Genomic DNA, 17,836 nt, shown 5'->3' with positions numbered 1-17,836 from the left:
TTCTAATGTGACCCTTTGCCTTTTTCCCCCCAGAAAATGTATTTGGATGTCACTTGCACAATTTGTGTGTTCAGGAGAGGACCACAGTACCCAGCTTTGTAGAGAAATGCATCCGGACTGTAGAGAAAAGAGGTGCGTTACCTTTTCAAAGGGTTCTCACTCTCATGGAAAACCTGGTTTTAAACTTGTGATTTCCAGCCCTGGAAAAGTCATGAAAGATTTTTCAGTTATAACATTTAAAATGTTTTGTAATGTACTTTACTTCATTGGCTAGAAATTGCTCTTTGAGAGAATAATCTCTGAAAAAAAAACAAAAAAACATATCCGAACTGGAAAAGCCATGGAAATGAATTGGTCAAAGAGTGTGGGATCACTGTTTATTGAAATCTACAATATTAGAATACACATTGAAATATTTGGTTTAATTTAATCCAAACAAATCAAGCAGCCTGACCAGATTTCTGTTGTCATCATTCCTCAGGTTTGGGAATCGATGGACTCTACAGGGTTAGTGGGAATCTGGCGGTCATTCAGAAACTGCGTTTCAAAGCAGATCATGGTAAAGCTTATTTGCATTGTTTTTACACTTCAATACAGCACAGTTTGTCTTGTGTAAAATGTGTTTTAATGCAATATTTACAACGTTACAGCTCAAATAATACATGAGATTTAAAAGAAGAATTAATGTAGGTGCTTTTATAAAATTATAAGCTTCACAGTTCTGCCTTAAAACAAATAGGCCCCATTCACTTCTATTGTGTCTCACTGTAACCCTGATTTTTGCTTTTTTTAAAAGAAAAGGAAGGGCGAGTCAAAATTTATTTTTGTGGTCATTAATATTATGCCACAAATGCTGTCGATTGAGCTTAACTTGTAGTGAATACGGAATGTTCCTTTAAGAGTGTGGAGAGCGCTTTGTCAATCAAGTGGGATATAAAGTGTGAATGTTCTGTTGTTTATGTTGTTTTTTCTTTAAATGTAAATGTTCTTTTCTTTTACTTTACCTCTGATCTAATATGCTGTGAATGTCTCTTTACAAAAATTATTTTGTTCTCATGGTGCAACATAAATAAACAAAAACAACAAATACATCAAAGTGAATTCTGAAAGCACAACTCTCTTAAATTCTCATTGGTCAACACCTTTCATATTGTGCATATTTTCCCCCTCAATTCTCGTTTCTGGAATGCGAAAAAAGATGGTCATTATGATGTTATGATATTGTACTACTTACTCCCTTGGCACTGCCTTTCATTTTCGCTGAATTTAATACAAAAAAACTGTTAAAATTTTGTGATAAATTAAAGAAATGACTGTGTTACGGTAATAAGAAGTTGACAGTGTTTATCTTGGCACTTTAGCCCAGTTTAAAAATGATTCCCTGAAACACAAACTGAATCATGCGTCTGTATGTGTCTCTCCAGAGGATCTGGACTTGGAGGAGGGTAACTGGGATATCCATGTGATCACAGGAGCACTAAAGCTGTTCTTCAGAGAACTACCGGAACCGCTCTTCCCTTACAATCTGTTCAATGAGTTCATCTGTGGCATCAGTAAGATATACATTTAATCAGTTGCACAGACTGTACATGCTGGGGGAGTAGGACTGTAGTTATTGACCAATATGTGTTTTTAAATGACCAAACCAATGGGGATACCAATATAATGTCGGTCCTACTATGGTCCTAATAAAGTGCCCGACGTTGTGTTCTGCTTTTGTAGGCTGTCTGCCTCAAGGTTCGACATGATGTGCATTCTGAGATGCTATTCTGCTTACTACAATTTTACAGAGTGGTTATCTGAGTTACCGTAGCCTTTCTTTCAGCTCAAACCAGTCTGGCCATTCTCTGTTGACTCATCAACAAGGTGTTTCCGTCCACAAATCTGACGCTCGCTGGATGTTTTTTGTTTTTGGCACCATTCGGATTAAACTCTAGAAACTGTTGTGTGAAAATCCCAGGAGATCAGCAGTTACAGAAATACTCAAACCAGCCCCTCTGGCATCAACAATGCCATGGTCAGAATTGCTGAGATCACATTTTTCCCCATTCTGATGGTTGATGTGAACATTAACTGAGGCCACTGACCTGTATCTGCATGATTTTATGCACTGCTGCCACACGATAGACTGATTAGATAATTGCATGAATAAGTAGATGTACAAGTGTACCTAATAAATAAAGTTCTCAGTGAGTATAGATTTATAATGTGATAATGAAAACCTGGAGTCACCATACAGATATATTTGAACACCGAATGCTGCAGTTGACCAATCAGAGTTGTCTTTGTAATAAATGTACAGTAGGTCTATATAGGGTAAATGCATATATACCACTAATCACAAAATGGCCAAATTATCACTAAGTAGGAATGTGTGCTTCCTACCCATGTTTATTCACAGCATTGTGATAATTATATTTTTCTTGTGCTTTGATACAGAAATTCCTGAATATTACAATAAACTTAACCACATGAAAAATCTCGTAAGATCTTTACCAGCACCCAACCATGACACAATGGAAGCGTTATTCAGCCATTTACGCAAGTATGTCATTTATTTACATATGCTATATACATGTATTCACGAAGTGAAAATATATATGTGAATATTTCTCTATCTACAGCATGTCTCTGTTTGTTTCTTGCTTTCAGGGTTGTTCAGCATGGAGCTGAGAACAGAATGACTGTGCAGAACGTGGCCATTGTTTTCGGCCCAACGTTACTCAAACCTGAGTTGGAGACATCAAACCTAACCATGTACATGGTCGTCCAGAACCAGATTGTAGAGTTCTTGCTCAATGAATTTGAGCCTATCTTCCACACGTGATTAACATAAACACTCAGGGGCAAATATCAAGCATCAGATGATAATGCGTTGCCTTTTTGGGCTGAATCCACAACCCCACTTAAATGCTTAGATAATGGGAGCGAAATGATCAAAACTGATGTGACCGCTGTGTGAAGGAAAGCTACATTTTACAGCATATTATGAATGGAGAGGCCATAAATATAGAAAAGTAAACTTCATAATTAATATTTTAATATCACTTAAACAGAATTAAGGATTATGTAAGTAGTTTAAATATTGAAAGGGCAGCACGTTTAAAAATTGTTTAGAGTATGTAGTTTAAACAATTTTAATGTGTTGTCTCTTAGACATAAGGAAAAACCCCTCACAATAATGTTGAAGTATATTTGTCCGAGTGTATTTGTGAACTTTCATTTATAAAAAAAAAAGTTATTAGCTAATTTCTTTTTTTTGCAACACACAAACAGAACATTTCTTTGGCCTTTTGCCTCTCTAGTGTAGTGCAAAACCCTGAAGGTTTTAAAAGTCGCCTTTAGTTCCTACAATGGTTTACTATGGTTACAATTTGTAATGTGAAAGTAGAGTAATATTTTAAATTACAATGTTCCTGTGTTTAGGTGAACTATGTTATAATCTTTTATGTTTTCTAATACTCTGTAACATAGAAATGTACAAAGAAAATACTGCCGGTTTGTAAATGTAAATTGGGAATGCCAAGTTACATGTACATTGTTATTAAGCCACAATATTGTAGACTTTGCGGTTCGATAATATAGCATCTGTAAAATGGAATTTGTACATAGATTAAGCATTAATATTTTATTACAACCTGCCGCACTCACATAATAATCATTGTAAGTTGTTTGAAGGTGGGTGTATATAGAAAAGGCGTATTTATGCTGTAAATTACTTTGAGTAAACAGGCTTTTAATAAAGTAACTCTTTTATAAGTTATGCTTCACTGTCATGTTTATTTATGAATTTATTTTATTATTGATTAAATTAAAGCAGGCTTTCATTAAAGGTGCACTCAGTACTGTTTTTTTTAAGTATGTTGAAGTGGCTTACGTCGGCTTACACTGACACCTAGTGGCCTGGATACTGCATCAAACAATAATTTTTAGTTACCAATGCCATTGTACAGATTTGCTATGCACAGTAAAGGGTCAGTCACAGATGAAGATTTTTAGAAGAACATAGAGCTCTGTCAGGTCCTTTTAATGGAAGTACACAGGCGCCAGCACATTGATGGTCTAAAAGTCACATTTAGGCGGCATAAAAGTAAAGCATGCGACTCTAGACGATTTGTGTAAAAATTTATTCGATAATTAAAACGTTATTCCTTTGCCAGTTGTTTACTAAAGAGAATAGAAAATGTCAAACATTCATATTTGAACATTTCCCATTAAAAGAATCTTTAAAGTATTCTGCTAATTGAAATGAAATGGAGAATTTTTTAGGTATGACAATCACAAGCAAAGAAGATAAAGAGAGGTTGTTGGTTTGAAGGAAGAACTAAATAACCTTTACGCAGAAAAGGCTAAGGGTTATATTAGATCGAGGGCCGTGGTTGGAATTTGGGGAGAAAATTCAGCATATTTTTTTCATTTAAAAATGAAAAGGGGAAAAGTAAAAAAAAAAAATATTAACTTTAAATTCTGAGGGTAATCTAGTCACATATAACGCTAGGGTCTCCAATTTTGTCTCAAATTTTTATTTGCGGCTCTATACCTCTTAATTTCAACCGCACTTTTCGGAAATTTCCGAAATTAGGTTCAAACATTCACACCTGCTCTAAGTTTTTTGGAAATTTGGCTTCTTGTGAGAAAGACTTGACTTTGAAGGAGTTGGATGCAATATTCAGAAACCCCCTCTTAATAATAGCCCAGGTCCAGATGGCTAACCATTTGACAGGACTTTCTGGCAAGATATTAAGTTTGTTTGTTTTGGAGGGCTTGATTACCTTGATTCCGAAACCTATAATTGCCGTCCAGTTACTTTACTTAATTCAGACTATAAAATTGTTAGCCTTTCTTTATGCAAACCATGCTTAGAAGAAATAATCCCTGTTTCACAAGAATTAGTAATGAAGAAGCACTTATTTTAGGTTTTAAGGCGTTTGATCTGGATGAGCATGAGTTTATGCACAAGTCTTTGAGGTTTGGATTAGGCCCAACTTTTGTTAATTTGGTCAAAACATTTGATAAAATGTTAACAGTAATGTCTTTGTTGAATGGTGTTTCTCCGTGGTTTGTGATTAGAAGGGGCATTAGAGCAGGGATTCATAACCCCTTTTTTGTTTTTGTTGGTTGCTGAATTTCATAATATTTATGTTACATGTTGTTTAGATGTTCGGGGTATTCAAGTGGCAGAACAAACTTTCCTAATTAGTCAGCGGGACTAATAGGAACCAGGTTCCTATTATTTTGGATGTCCTAATGTTATTTTTAAATGGGTCTGGCCTCTCAGTCAATCACAACAAATGTGAAATGATGTCTTTTCACAGTCTAGATAAAGTACAAATAGCAGGTATTAAGGTTAGGTGTTAGTATTTTAATAAGTAAATCCTCCAGTGATGGAATTTTAGCTAATTTCTCGCAACAGTGAAAAACAAAAACAAAGAATGTGTTTAACTGTTGTCAGCAAAGAAATGTAACAATCTATGGCCATGTTTTGATTTCAAAAGCTGAAGACATCTCCAGGATTGTTTACCCAGCTTTGACTCTTAAGACCTTTTCCACCATCGACTCTTTTTTTGTAGAAAAATAAAACTGAATATGTTAAAAGAAAGACGCTGATATTGAAGCAATTATCAGGGAGGTGTTAATGCTTTGGACTTTGTATTCTTAATCAAGTTTTTAAGATTACTGGTCTGCTGATGGTCACTTATTGTTTTATATGCCAAACATGATTTTTGGAAAATGTGGTGGTTTAAAATGTCTATTGTCTTGTGACTTCAAATGTAATAAACTTGCTAACTTCCATACACAAGCCTTGTAAGCCTGTAAAATCACCTTCAATCATAACTCCCCCCCACAGGAGTATAATATGAATTAATCTAAATGTTTTGCTCATAAATAAGACCATCTTTAAAAAACATTTCCATCTTAGATCTGGTAAAAGGAGTGGATACTTCACCTAGAGTTTATGCAAATGTTGTGAAATGCATTTCATCAAAGTTGTTGCTCTTGGTCAGATCTCAGTGCAGCTATAGCTTCTTAAATTGTGAAATGTCTAAATTATATATTGGGGGTATGGAGATTAATATCAAATGTTGATTAGCCCAAAATAAAAGCTGTCAACCTAAAGCACTTTTCAAATGGAAATTGGAATATCCTCTCTATTAATAAGATTTGGACTGATAGCAATAAGTTTTTGTTGCCTAACAAAGTGAAAGAAATGTATATTCAAATTTTGCATAATTATTATCCATGTAACTCTTGTCTTACAAAATGTAAAGTGGACATCTCTCAATGTACATTCTGTAATTCTAACTGTACTAGGCCTACATTTGTTTTTTGAGTGTGAATAAGTATAGGATTTCTGGAAAGAGGTGTCAGTGCTTGTTTTCTCAAAATATAACAAACCTTTTATTTTTGAGGTTATGATGGTCTTGTTTTTTGTTTTTTTTTTAATTGGATGACATGTTAAAAGAGTTAATACTTTATGCACAATATCATATAAACAAAAGCAATTTTATAACTGTTATATAAATGTACAATTATTTTATGACTCCCTATGCTCTCCATCTAACAAGAAAGTGATAAAGACATCTCTCTTATTGAAAAGACTGACTCTTTCGAAAGGTAACTGCTTGAATGTGTTGTCTGCAGCTGGCTTTATTTTATGTTTCTTATTTGTGTATTAACAAACTGAATGTATCAATTTTTATATTGTAAATTTTAGTGCCTTATTCTTAATAATTGATTTGCTATATACGGCTGGCTTCGTGCTGTACATCCCCTGTGCTGTTTCTAAGGTCATAATAATAATAGGTGTACTATGGTGTGATGCCATCATACTGCCGCTGCCGGATGATGGCTGTTCAGCGCACTTTCATCCCTCCGTTCAATCCCCAAAGAAGACGGTGATCACATGGGTTCGGACGCGCTGATTGGATAAAATCAATAAAAATGGGCGGAGACAACATAGTTTAAAAAATAACCGTACTTGTGGCAACGCGCGCCATTGTTGAGAACGTCGTTTGGATAAGTTGTTTTATTAAGCATTTAGAAATCTAAAGACTTTAAATTGCAGGAGCGAAGACCAGACGACATAAATCAGTACTTGGATAAACAGTTTCGTTACTCTATAGGCAAGTTTGATGTCGTTTATATGTACAGTGCCTGTGTTTTGGCTTTCGACAAAAAAAGGAAACGCTCCAGTCATTTAATTCAGGAGCAGCTCGCGCAGAGAAGTAGTCTTTTTAATTCTCAGAACTTAAGTCTTTTATTAGTGTTAATAGCAGTTTTATATTGCATTTTCACGCAAAATAAGTTCTACTTTACAAGTTTTCTTTCTTTGTGTACACATATTTGATCATATGTCTCTTATGTAAGATATGGCACAGCGGGTCACTGTGAATGATGCCGCTGCTGGATCCAAACGGACTTCTCGGGTTCGTGTGGCGGTTCGGCTGAGACCCTACATGGACAAACAGGACGAAAAAGGAGAAGGGTCCTGTGTCAGGGGCCTGGGGCCACAGAAGCTGGAGATAATCAACTGGAGGAACGCCACAGAGACCCTCCAATACCAGTTAGTAACACACATGCATCTTCTGTTGCATCTTTCCCTTTCCATTAGTCCAAAACTTTAGGACCCAAAGCATCTAAACAGGTCATGGTCTCAGTGCAGTAGGCCATGATTTGGTAGCTGGTGCTGAAATAAACCTTCTCTTTGAAGAAGTCCACTGGCTGATCATGTGCCTGTTTGGATTATCAGGGAGAGATACATGCATGAACATTTCACACTCATTTGTACTTATGGGGTGTTTATTGTTTACTTTGTATTACATGAAATGGTTACTTCATTTGAGTTCCAATTTTAGGTAAAACATTTTTTTTATATGGACACATGATATATCTGTGCCCATATCTGCCATTAATGAATATATGTATGTGTGTGTTTTCTCTTTCCTAGTCTAAAATTAAAAATGCTACTTCCAATATCACACTAATTTATTTTCACATTTTCCTGCTTTTGAGCAGCACTGAATAATGGCCCACCTACACCTCAAACAACATGGTAGCTTGGTGTCGCTAATTCTGCACTGGTGGGCATTCCTACTGCTGTCGATTTAATGTTATTGGTGGACTGCATGTCTGGCCATAGTAGCTATTAGGGCTGCACGATTTGGGGAAAATGTCATATTGCGATTTGCGATTATAATAAAGGCTATCCATGTATGTGGTTGGACAATTGATATAGAACCAAGAAATCCCTTGCAGAAACGTTTAACTTCTCCTTGCCTGCACTAAACTCCAGTATCTTGTACACTTGCTGCCTGGATATGGATGATATGAGCTCCACTGTCTTCAATCTCACCCGTTGTCACTCCGGAATGTCGCTTGTCATTTGAACAAGGTTGAAATATTCTCAACTTTGTCATGTCGCTCACCACAGCAACCTGTGTTCCTAACGGTCACTGCAGCTCATGTCGCCAGAAGTCGCTCTATTCTCATTGAAAATGAGTGGGATCGTGTCGCTTTGTTGCAAGATGTCACCGGTTGACGTGTTGGATGAGAAAAGATGCAGTGCATTCAGAAATTATTCAGACCCCTTCATTTTTTTTCACATTTTATGTTGCAGCCTTCTACTAAAATGCTTTAAATTATTTTGTATATTGTTTTCACGTCAGTCTATGCTCAATACCACAATGACAAGGCAAAAAACAGATTTTTGACGCGGTTTGGAACGGCACACGCCTGTCTATACAAGTTCTCGCAGCTGAAAATGCATATCGAAGCAAAAACCAAGCCATGAGGTCAAAGGATATGCTTGCAGAGCTCAGAGACAGGACTGTGTCGAGGCACAGGGAAGGCTAAAAAAAAAATTCGGCTACATTGAATGTTCCCAAGAGCACCGTAGCCTCCATATTTCTTTAACGGAAGAAGTTTGGAACAACCAGGACTCTTCCTGAGAGCTGGCCACCTGGCCAAACTGAACAATTGGTGCAGAAGGATCCCTCTCCTCAGTGCAAGACACTCTATAAAGTAGAGGTCGACCGATATAGGATTTTGCTGATACTATAACCAAGTTGGGAAGAAGAGCCGATAACCGATTAATTGGCCGATAGTTTTTAAAATTGATTGTTCAATTTAAATATTGTTATAAATTGTAAACTAATACTCATATTTTTTTTAATAAATACAACAGTACTATATTGAAGATGATGTTCTTGAGTAGAAAGCTAAAAATAGCTGCGAGTGTGGGGGGACAAATCACCACAAATTATGTAGTTGTTGACTCCTTAAAGTACTCCAGAAAGGGGCCCCAGACTTTAAGAAATAATTTTGGCTTTTGTTTCATTGTGAACCGAATCTTTTCCATCCTAAGAGCATACAAAAGATCAAAAACCCATTGGCGATAAGAAGGGGGAGCTGTTGCCTTCCAATTCATAAGAATAAGTCGCCTGGCCAGTAGAATTCCAAAGGTTACACTGTCAGCCTGCAATGTGTTTAGATGAACAGGCTCCGGCAAGATACCAAATAGGTACTGTTAACGGGTTGGGGTCTATTGTTAAAGAAAAAATAACAGAAAAGCATCCAAAGATTTTCCCCAAAAATGTGACAATTTCGGACAAGACCAGAAAGAATGTGATAACGTAGCTGGTTCAGTTAAACAGCGGAGGCAGGTTGGGTCAAGATCTGGGAATATTCTGCTTAGTTTAACTCTAGACCAATGGACCCTGTGCACTACCTTAAATTGAATGAGGGTGTGCCTAGCATTTATAGATGATGAATGTATTCGGGCAACAATCAGATCCCAAACATTTTCCTCCAGTGTCAAATTCAGTTCCTCCTCCCAGATGCCTTCAGCGGACGCATTGAGGGGACTGTTTTGTATTGATTATAGTAAATATTTTAGATATAACCCCTTCAAAGAAGTATGGAGATCTAATATGTTATCAAGTATATTTTTAGATGGCAGAGAGGGAAAGTTTGAAAACTGCTTACGAATAAAGTTCCGTATCTGAAAGAATCTAAATGGATGTGAATTGGGTAAGTCAAATCTTTCTTGGAGTTGCGTAAAGGAAGCAAAATTGTTATCTATGTATAGTTGATCAATTGTAGATAGGCCATTTTCCCTCCAGATATTAAAAGCTCCATCCATCAGAGAGGGTGGAAATAATATATTACAAAAAACAGGCGCTGTAGTACAAGGGTCCTTAAGGTCCAACGGCAAACGTAATTGAGACCAAATCCTTAATGAATGTTTAACAACAGGGTTTTTTTTTTTTACTAAAGTAGTATGCTTATAGGTAATTGGTACACATAATAAAGATGTCAAAGTTGCTGGAGTACAAGAGGCAGATTCCAATAGTACCCACTGAGACTTCTTTAATTGCAAATCCTGCTGCACCCAACATAACAAATTCCTAATGTTTGCTGCCCAATAATATGTTTGAAAATTTGGCAGAGCCAGGCCACCCAAACACCTTGGTTTCATAAGATGACTTTGATTAATTTGTTTTGACTTATCCCATATGAAAGAAGTTATTCCGTTGCAGAACTGTGAAAAACGATTTTGGAATAAAAATAGGGAGGCATTGAAAAAGATATTAAAATTTAGGAAGTACATTCATTTTGATGATATTCACCCTTCCTATCAAAGAAAGAGAGAGACATTTCCAGGACATGAAGAGAGACTTCACATGATTATAAAGAGGACTAATATTGGCTTTGAATAGGTCAGAGTATTTACGAGTCACCTGAATCCCCAGGTATTTAAAACTATTTCTGACAACTTGAAAATCTGAATATGAAATCTGAAGGGGAGATGAGTTCAATGGGAACAGTTCACTTTTACAGAAATTTAGTTTGGATCCAGAGAAACTACTAAAGACATTCAGAATGGAAAAGACTCAAGGAATTGAAATAAGAGGGTTAGACAGAAAAAGGTCGTCTGCATATAAAGAGACATTGTGTACTATACCTGCACGGGTAATACCACAGACCTGTGCACTGGACCGCAGGGCAATTGCAAGGGGTTCAATGGCTATGGCAAATAGCAATGGGGAGAGAGGACAACCCTGTCTTGTGCCCCGTTGTAATTCGAAATATTCTGAAAGAACATTATTAGTACGTACAGAAGCTTTAGGGGCCGCAAATAACATTTTGATCCAAGAGACAAATGTAGGGCCAAATCCGAATTTTCCTAAAATCTGAAAAAGATAATTCCATTCAACACGGTCAAACGCCTTTTCAGCGTCGAATGACAGAACCACCTCTGGATTGTTTGATTGGGAAGAATACAATATATTAAAAAGGCGCCTAATATTAGAGAAAGAATGTCTAATCTGAAAATATCCAGTTTGGTCATGTGAAATTATTTGACCCATAGAGTTTTCCAGACGGATAGATAAGAGTTTTGCTAAGATCTTATAGTCACAATTTAACAAAGAGATGGGACGATATGAACCACATTCAAGTGGATTCTTGTCTTTCTTTAGAAGCAGAGAAATAGTCGCTTGGTAGAGACCCGCAGCCAAATAACCATTCTGAAGACTTTCTGAAAAAAACGAAAGTAAAATTGGGCTTAACAATTTAGAGAATACTTTATAAAATTCGGACGGAAATCCGTCAGGCCCTGGGGCCTTACCAGATTTCATGGATGCTATAGATTCTTCAATTTCCTCCACCTGAATGCCCTTCTCTAAGGAGTCATGGGACAATTTATTAATAGCGGTGAATTCAATTCCATTAAGGAAAGTGTTCATTGTGAAAGCATCTGGTGGGTATTCTGAGGAGTATAAGTCAACATAAAACTTTTTGAATTCAGAATTTATTTCTTTATAGTTTGCTGTGATGGCTCCTGATGGTAATTTAAGTTGGGAATCATACGGGATGCTTCAGCCTCACGAATCTGCCGAGCAAGCAACTTCCCTGTTCTATCACTTTGCTCATAAATCCAATGTTGAGCACGCAGAATCAGTTTTTCAGCCTCTTCGGTTGATAATATATAATATTCTGCCTGTAATAACTGACGCTCTTCAAAAAGTCCAGGGGAGGGATCAGAAGAATACGGGCTATCAATACGTGCTATAGAGTGGGATATTTTTTTTTTCCTTTATTTTTATGGGATGAATAAGAAATTATTAGACCACGCAAATAACATTTCAGGCTTTCCCAAATGGTTGAGTATGGCATGCCTGGTGTGGTATTGACATCCATAAAACTCGATATATTGGAAGAAACAAGTTCAATAAAATCCTTGTCAGATAGGAGACCCGGATTAAGACGCCATTGACAGTATTTAGGGGGCTGGTGTGGAATCTTAAGTTCTAATATAATAGGTGCATGATCAGAAATTACGATACTTTGGTATGAACAGTCCTGTAAATATGGAAGTTTATGGTCCAGAAAGAAATAATCAATACGAGAATACATCTGGTGAACATGAGAAAAAAATGAATACTTCCTATCAGAGGGATGCAAGTGACGGAATGCATCACATATACCGTACTTTTGCATAAAAGTGAGGATAACTGATGCACATTTTGATAGAGCTATGTTTTTTTTGGAAGATCTGTCAAGACCTGGAGACATAACGCAATTAAAGTCCCCAGCCAAAATAAGTGGGTGTGAGTTAATATTAGGAAAAGAAGAAATAAACGTAGGATCATAATAATTGGGTGCATAAACTTTTGCAAGAGTCGGGGGGTCGAGATAAGTGTTCCTGATACAATAATATATCTCCCTTTCTGATCTACAATAGTGTCAGAGACTATAAATGGGACAGATTTATGCACTAAAATTGCACATCCTCTAGATTTAGAATGGAATATTGAATGGAAAACCTGCCCTACCCAATCCCTTTTTAACCTAAAGTGGTCAGCAGAACGAAGATGCATTTCTTGCAAAAAACAAAGTCTGCCTTTAAGCTCTTCAGATGGTTTAAGACTCGGCTGCGTTTAACAGGATTATTGACAGCCTTACAATTCCAGCTAACATATCTCAAAGAATTTGCCATGCTAAAGTGTTTAATGAAATTAAAATATTCCGGGAGAAAATGAAAAAAAACGAAATCCAACTAACAAAATACTAAGAAAAAAACGGAGACCTAAAATAGACAGTAACACATCCATGTATAAAAGACACTCAAAAATGAACACCATGAAGAATAAATGAATTTAAAGATGAGCTCAGCTTTGAAACCGCAACACCACCCATCCCTCCATCCCCACCCCTACTCTCCTTTCCCCCTCCCACCCTATGAACAAAGCTAAAACTACCCTTAACGGAGTGTACGCCTCCCTGGGTTAACACCCAACAATACGCCCGAGTCACTTTAACACGAAACTCGAACATGACTCTGCAAACCACTAAATCATGTTACAACCACATTTATGGTTATGACAGAAACAAGAAACTGAAATTTTAAATATTGTTATAATAGGCTAATGAGCGAAAAATAGCCTCAGCACCTGTTTTATTTTTAACTATGCGATAACTCTTGAGAAGAATAATTAACTTCAACTCAAAATGACACAGCTGGTAATATAACATTAACAGATATAGAGCTGGTAGAAATAATAACCTGGTATTTTTTCAGCAAACATTAGTCCATAAGCTTTGAAAGTCAGGCAGCTACTTCAACCAGCTGACCCTTCTATTACCTCAGCCAAACAGATCGTGTCCTCTTGTCTTATGGGGTCACAATGTGCCTTTTCACATAGTTCATCGCTTCAGCTAGGGTATCAAACTTGTGCCCAGTACCTTCATACGTGATTCGAAAGCCAGTTAGACTTCTCAGTCCATATTTCACATTCGATCTGGACTTCAGCACTCGTTTCACGTCGTAATACGCTGCCCTCTTTTTGGCGATCTCGGGGGGAAATCAGGGAAAATATGGACAGACCTGTCTTTGAATTTGAGCTGTTTGGATTAGGGATGGGCATTTTTAAAAATATTGCATTCGAATATTCGAGCTCACATAAAACGAATATTCGAATATTTGTTTATTTAAATAAGTTTATTGAGAAAGACGTTACTTCAAACAAACGTTAGTTTTGTCACCTATGAACATCTCTGAACAAGCCTATATGACTATATTAACAAGCAAATACATTTCATCCTTTGCATAATTGTTGAAAACATTGTGTGCACAAAAAAGACACATAAGAATAAGAAATAAACCATTTAAGCACTAAACTCAGAGCTCAAAAAAAACGCCAATAAAGCAGGCTGCCCCAATTATTGTACAGAACGTTTAGCCTACACTCAAGTCTGGATGTTATTGCGTTGTTTTACATATTCTTGTTGAGATAAACAAGCATATCAACATGCTCGGGTGAAAGTCGGCATCTTAGTCTGTTAACAATAAGGCCGGCTGCAGAGAAAACGCGCTCCGCTGGAACAGACGTTGCAGGGACACATAAATAACGGTGTGCTAAGCGGCCAAGTTTCTTGAAGTGCTTTGTGTTGTCTCTCCACCAATTCATGGGATCTTCATCTGGTGGAATACACGGTTCCATCAAGAACTGTTCCCACTCGTCTCGGCTTGACTCTCTGTAATCTTCCCCGAAGAACAGGCTCAGCCTTCTCCGATGACTGGGCACTGGCTCATCCTCTCCATCATTGGCGGGGGCGGCGGCGGCGGCAACGGCTGCACCCGCACCACTCGCATCAAAAGAAATGCTCTGATATTGTTCAAAAAGTTTTTCTCTTACGGCTTCTCATGTTTTCGTCGAGGAACCTGAGGTGTTTGTGCCGCGGACGCGAGAAGAGGCGTTTTCCCTGCGTTCTGCAAGTTAGCGATGTTTATTCATTGCTTGAGAGATGCTGCAACTGTGTTTTTGAACTCATTCACTTTCTGTGATTCTCCACCGCTCATCTGAAGGTGTCTGTAGATACAGATTAAATAACTGAATATGAAAACTGAATTGTAGTCTTATTCCGTATTGCCTATTTATATTTAATTTGTAAGTCAAAATGATAAAACAGTTGACTGAATTTCTTAAATTAACGTTTTATTCATTTTATAAATGCATATATTTAAATGGAAAGAACCCGATAGAATAATTAAAAATAGACCATAATCAAATTAACTAGAACTGAGTAATATGCTACATTTATTCGTTCATTTGAATTATAGACGAACCTGGATAGAAGGCTTTGCACAAGTGGATACACCATGGAGACAGACACGTAGTTTTCGCCACCCAGTGCTTCACTTGCTATTTTCAGGGACTGGAGAACAGGTAATATTTCCTCAATTGTCTGCCAATGATCATCGATTAATTCCAGAGTCTTGGCATCCGCCAGCTTGGTTGTGGTCCTGTCAGACAGGACAGCTGTGATCGCCCAGCGTTGTTCGTGCAAGCATTTCAGCAGCCGAATTCCAGCGTGTTTTGCAGTATTGCACAAGCTTGTGCGAAGGCAATTCCAGCTGTCTTTGTTTCTGTTTTAGTGCATTTGAGGCAATCGTGCTATGATGGAAATGTCCAACAAGTTTACTACATGCACCAATGAGTCTATTCATGCTTGCAGCTTTAAATCCATCATTAATGGCCAACTGAAGTGTGTGTGCGAAGCAAGGTAGAGATTCCCAGTCCACGTCTCTGTTTGCAGCTACTATATTGCTAGCATTGTCATGCACGCACGCGACCACTTTGCCGTCCAGGCCCCATTGTTCCACAGACGTTTTCAAATAATCCGCCAGGTTGGCAGCGGAGTGTCGCTCTTCCATTGCTCGGGTTTGCAGAACATAACTGTTCACCTTACTATCAGCAATAAAATGACACGTTATAGTGACATATGACTCTGTAGTTAATGCTGTCCAACTGTCAGTTGTAATGGCCACTAACTCTACTGTCCCTAAAGTAGTTTTGAGTTCGGAAACCATGCATTCATATTGAAGCTCGATTCTCGCTGTTATGGTTTTCCGTGAGGGAGTGTTGTAATCTGGTTCAAGAAACTGTAAGACTTCCTTAAATCCGTCTCCTTCAACGAAACTTAATGGAAGCATATCTCTTGCGATCATTTTTGCTATTAGATGAGTGGTCTTCTCGGCTCGCTCGGGGGTACATCTGGGCCTAACGTTACCTGCAGTCGTGAAAGCAGTGATGGGTAGCTGTCTTTCTTCGCTTGGCTGGTCAATAATGACGTTTCGGTGTTTGGATTTCATATGACTCCTCATTGTGCTGGTACTATTATGATAACTCCATTTCATTTGACAAATTTTGCACACGACATGTTGGTCATTTTGATCAAAGTAATTCCAGACTCCACTGCGTCTAGATTTAGACGACGCCATTCTTCAAACACCAGTCATCAAATGCACATCATCAAATGCACAGGTGCCACAGCGCCACCCAATGCATTTAGTTATAACTGAGATTTAGTTTGCGTGACCATGATTTATGAGGGATTTTTTTTTACGGCCATCAAAGCAACCTTTTGCGAAATTCGAATAGTGTTTTTATATTTCGAATAATTATTGCAGATCGAATTTTCGATATTCGTGCACATCCCTAGTTTGGATTGAATGGCCATCCGCAGAATGTCTTCCTTGACGTCAAATCGGTGAAAGCATATGACAAACGCCCGCGGTCTCTGACCCTCCGCGGGTCGCGCTGCCAACATACGATGGGCTCGGGCAAGAAGCGGGGGATCATGGAGGCTGAATATTTCTTGCAGTGCTTCTGAGATAAATTTTGTCGGCTGTGTACCTTCCATACCCTCGGGAATACCCACAAGACGCAAATTGCTTCGACGGGAGCGGCATTCCAAATCTGTGCACCTAGCCTGAAGAGCGGTAATCTCGTTCCGTAAGGAGGTCACGGTGGGCTCAAGTGCCTGCAGACTAGTCGTCCACTCTGACGGACCATTTTCCAGACTAGTTAGTCTATCCTCATGCGCTTTCACTTCTGAAAGTTACCGCCGTTAGTGAATTATGTACTACTACTCTCAGGGATGATATATCTTTCCGAAATTCCGCTGCATGCGCGTCAAACTTTTGGTAAATTCCAGCTTCCACAGACTTAATCACTGACATTATTGTAGCACCCTCCGTTATGCTAGTTTCATCTTTTGCTAACTCTGCAGCTCTGTTAGAGCTCACCGAATCTGTCTTTTTCTGTCGCGGAGCCTTTGACATTGAGGCGCAAAGCTCAGAAATATCGCACAAAACAATTTAACAGCTGTGATGAGTAAGTTAAGTGGGTTATAACTTATATAGAAGGTAAATATAACAATTAGTTTGCAGAGCTTCCAATCCTATGACCTCACATGTCAGACGCTAAACCGGAAATCAGTTGCGTGTGCATTTTATACATTTACATATTAAACAGACTTTTGTGATTCACAGAGCTATCGCATGTCTTCAAGTGGCTGATCACTTCACTTCTAACCGCTTGAGGTTAGCTTTAATGTTCACGTCCTCGCAGCCTTGACTGCAAGCATAACGCTGTTCTCTATTAATGCAGCATCTGTTCAAGAAATTACTTTATAATGATATGACAACATGTACTGTATACATAGCTTTTAGTTGTTGTTTTAAATCCGCATTGTTCAGCTCTGTGAAGTGTTCCTCTGAATTCAACCTGCGGTCTCGAGTGTCAAAACAACCACCACGAGGCATCAATGATAGTTTGTATTTTGCTTCTGGAGGGCGCTCTCATTCTGTATAATGACAGCGCGCCCTCCCCAGCCGCTCCAGCACCGGACATAACGGGTTAAAATTATAGATGTGGATTTACCGATAGTTCCAGAAATCGTTATCTGTACCGATTACTCTGCAAAATCGATATATCGGTCAACATCTACTATAAAGCACCTAAAAGACACTCGGATTGTGAGAAACCCG

The 17,836-nt window shown here is 38.0% G+C and overlaps 2 protein-coding genes across 2 annotated transcripts in view; both read left to right on the top strand.

Moving 5' to 3' along the window:
- LOC127626512 (rho GTPase-activating protein 27-like) overlaps positions 1 to 3,745 on the top strand; it is a 55,519-nt gene extending 51,774 nt beyond the window's left edge. The window contains 5 exon segments of the mRNA XM_052102344.1: positions 34 to 132; positions 482 to 559; positions 1,425 to 1,553; positions 2,440 to 2,545; positions 2,653 to 3,745. Of these exon segments, the coding sequence (XP_051958304.1) occupies positions 34 to 132; positions 482 to 559; positions 1,425 to 1,553; positions 2,440 to 2,545; positions 2,653 to 2,827 (587 nt within the window). The 3' untranslated portion in view covers positions 2,828 to 3,745.
- A 3,239-nt stretch (positions 3,746 to 6,984) lies between these two features.
- LOC127626515 (kinesin-like protein KIF22) overlaps positions 6,985 to 17,836 on the top strand; it is a 29,440-nt gene continuing 18,588 nt past the window's right edge. The window contains exons 1-2 of the mRNA XM_052102346.1: positions 6,985 to 7,124; positions 7,369 to 7,564. Of these exons, the coding sequence (XP_051958306.1) occupies positions 7,371 to 7,564 (194 nt within the window). The 5' untranslated portion in view covers positions 6,985 to 7,124; positions 7,369 to 7,370. The remainder of the gene's footprint in view (positions 7,125 to 7,368; positions 7,565 to 17,836) is intronic.

This window comes from Xyrauchen texanus, chromosome 33 (assembly GCF_025860055.1).
Source record: "Xyrauchen texanus isolate HMW12.3.18 chromosome 33, RBS_HiC_50CHRs, whole genome shotgun sequence".
Taxonomy (NCBI): Eukaryota; Metazoa; Chordata; class Actinopteri; order Cypriniformes; family Catostomidae; genus Xyrauchen; species Xyrauchen texanus.
The sequence above is the reverse complement of the archived record's forward strand: the minus strand, read 5'-3'. Positions and strand labels throughout refer to the sequence as shown.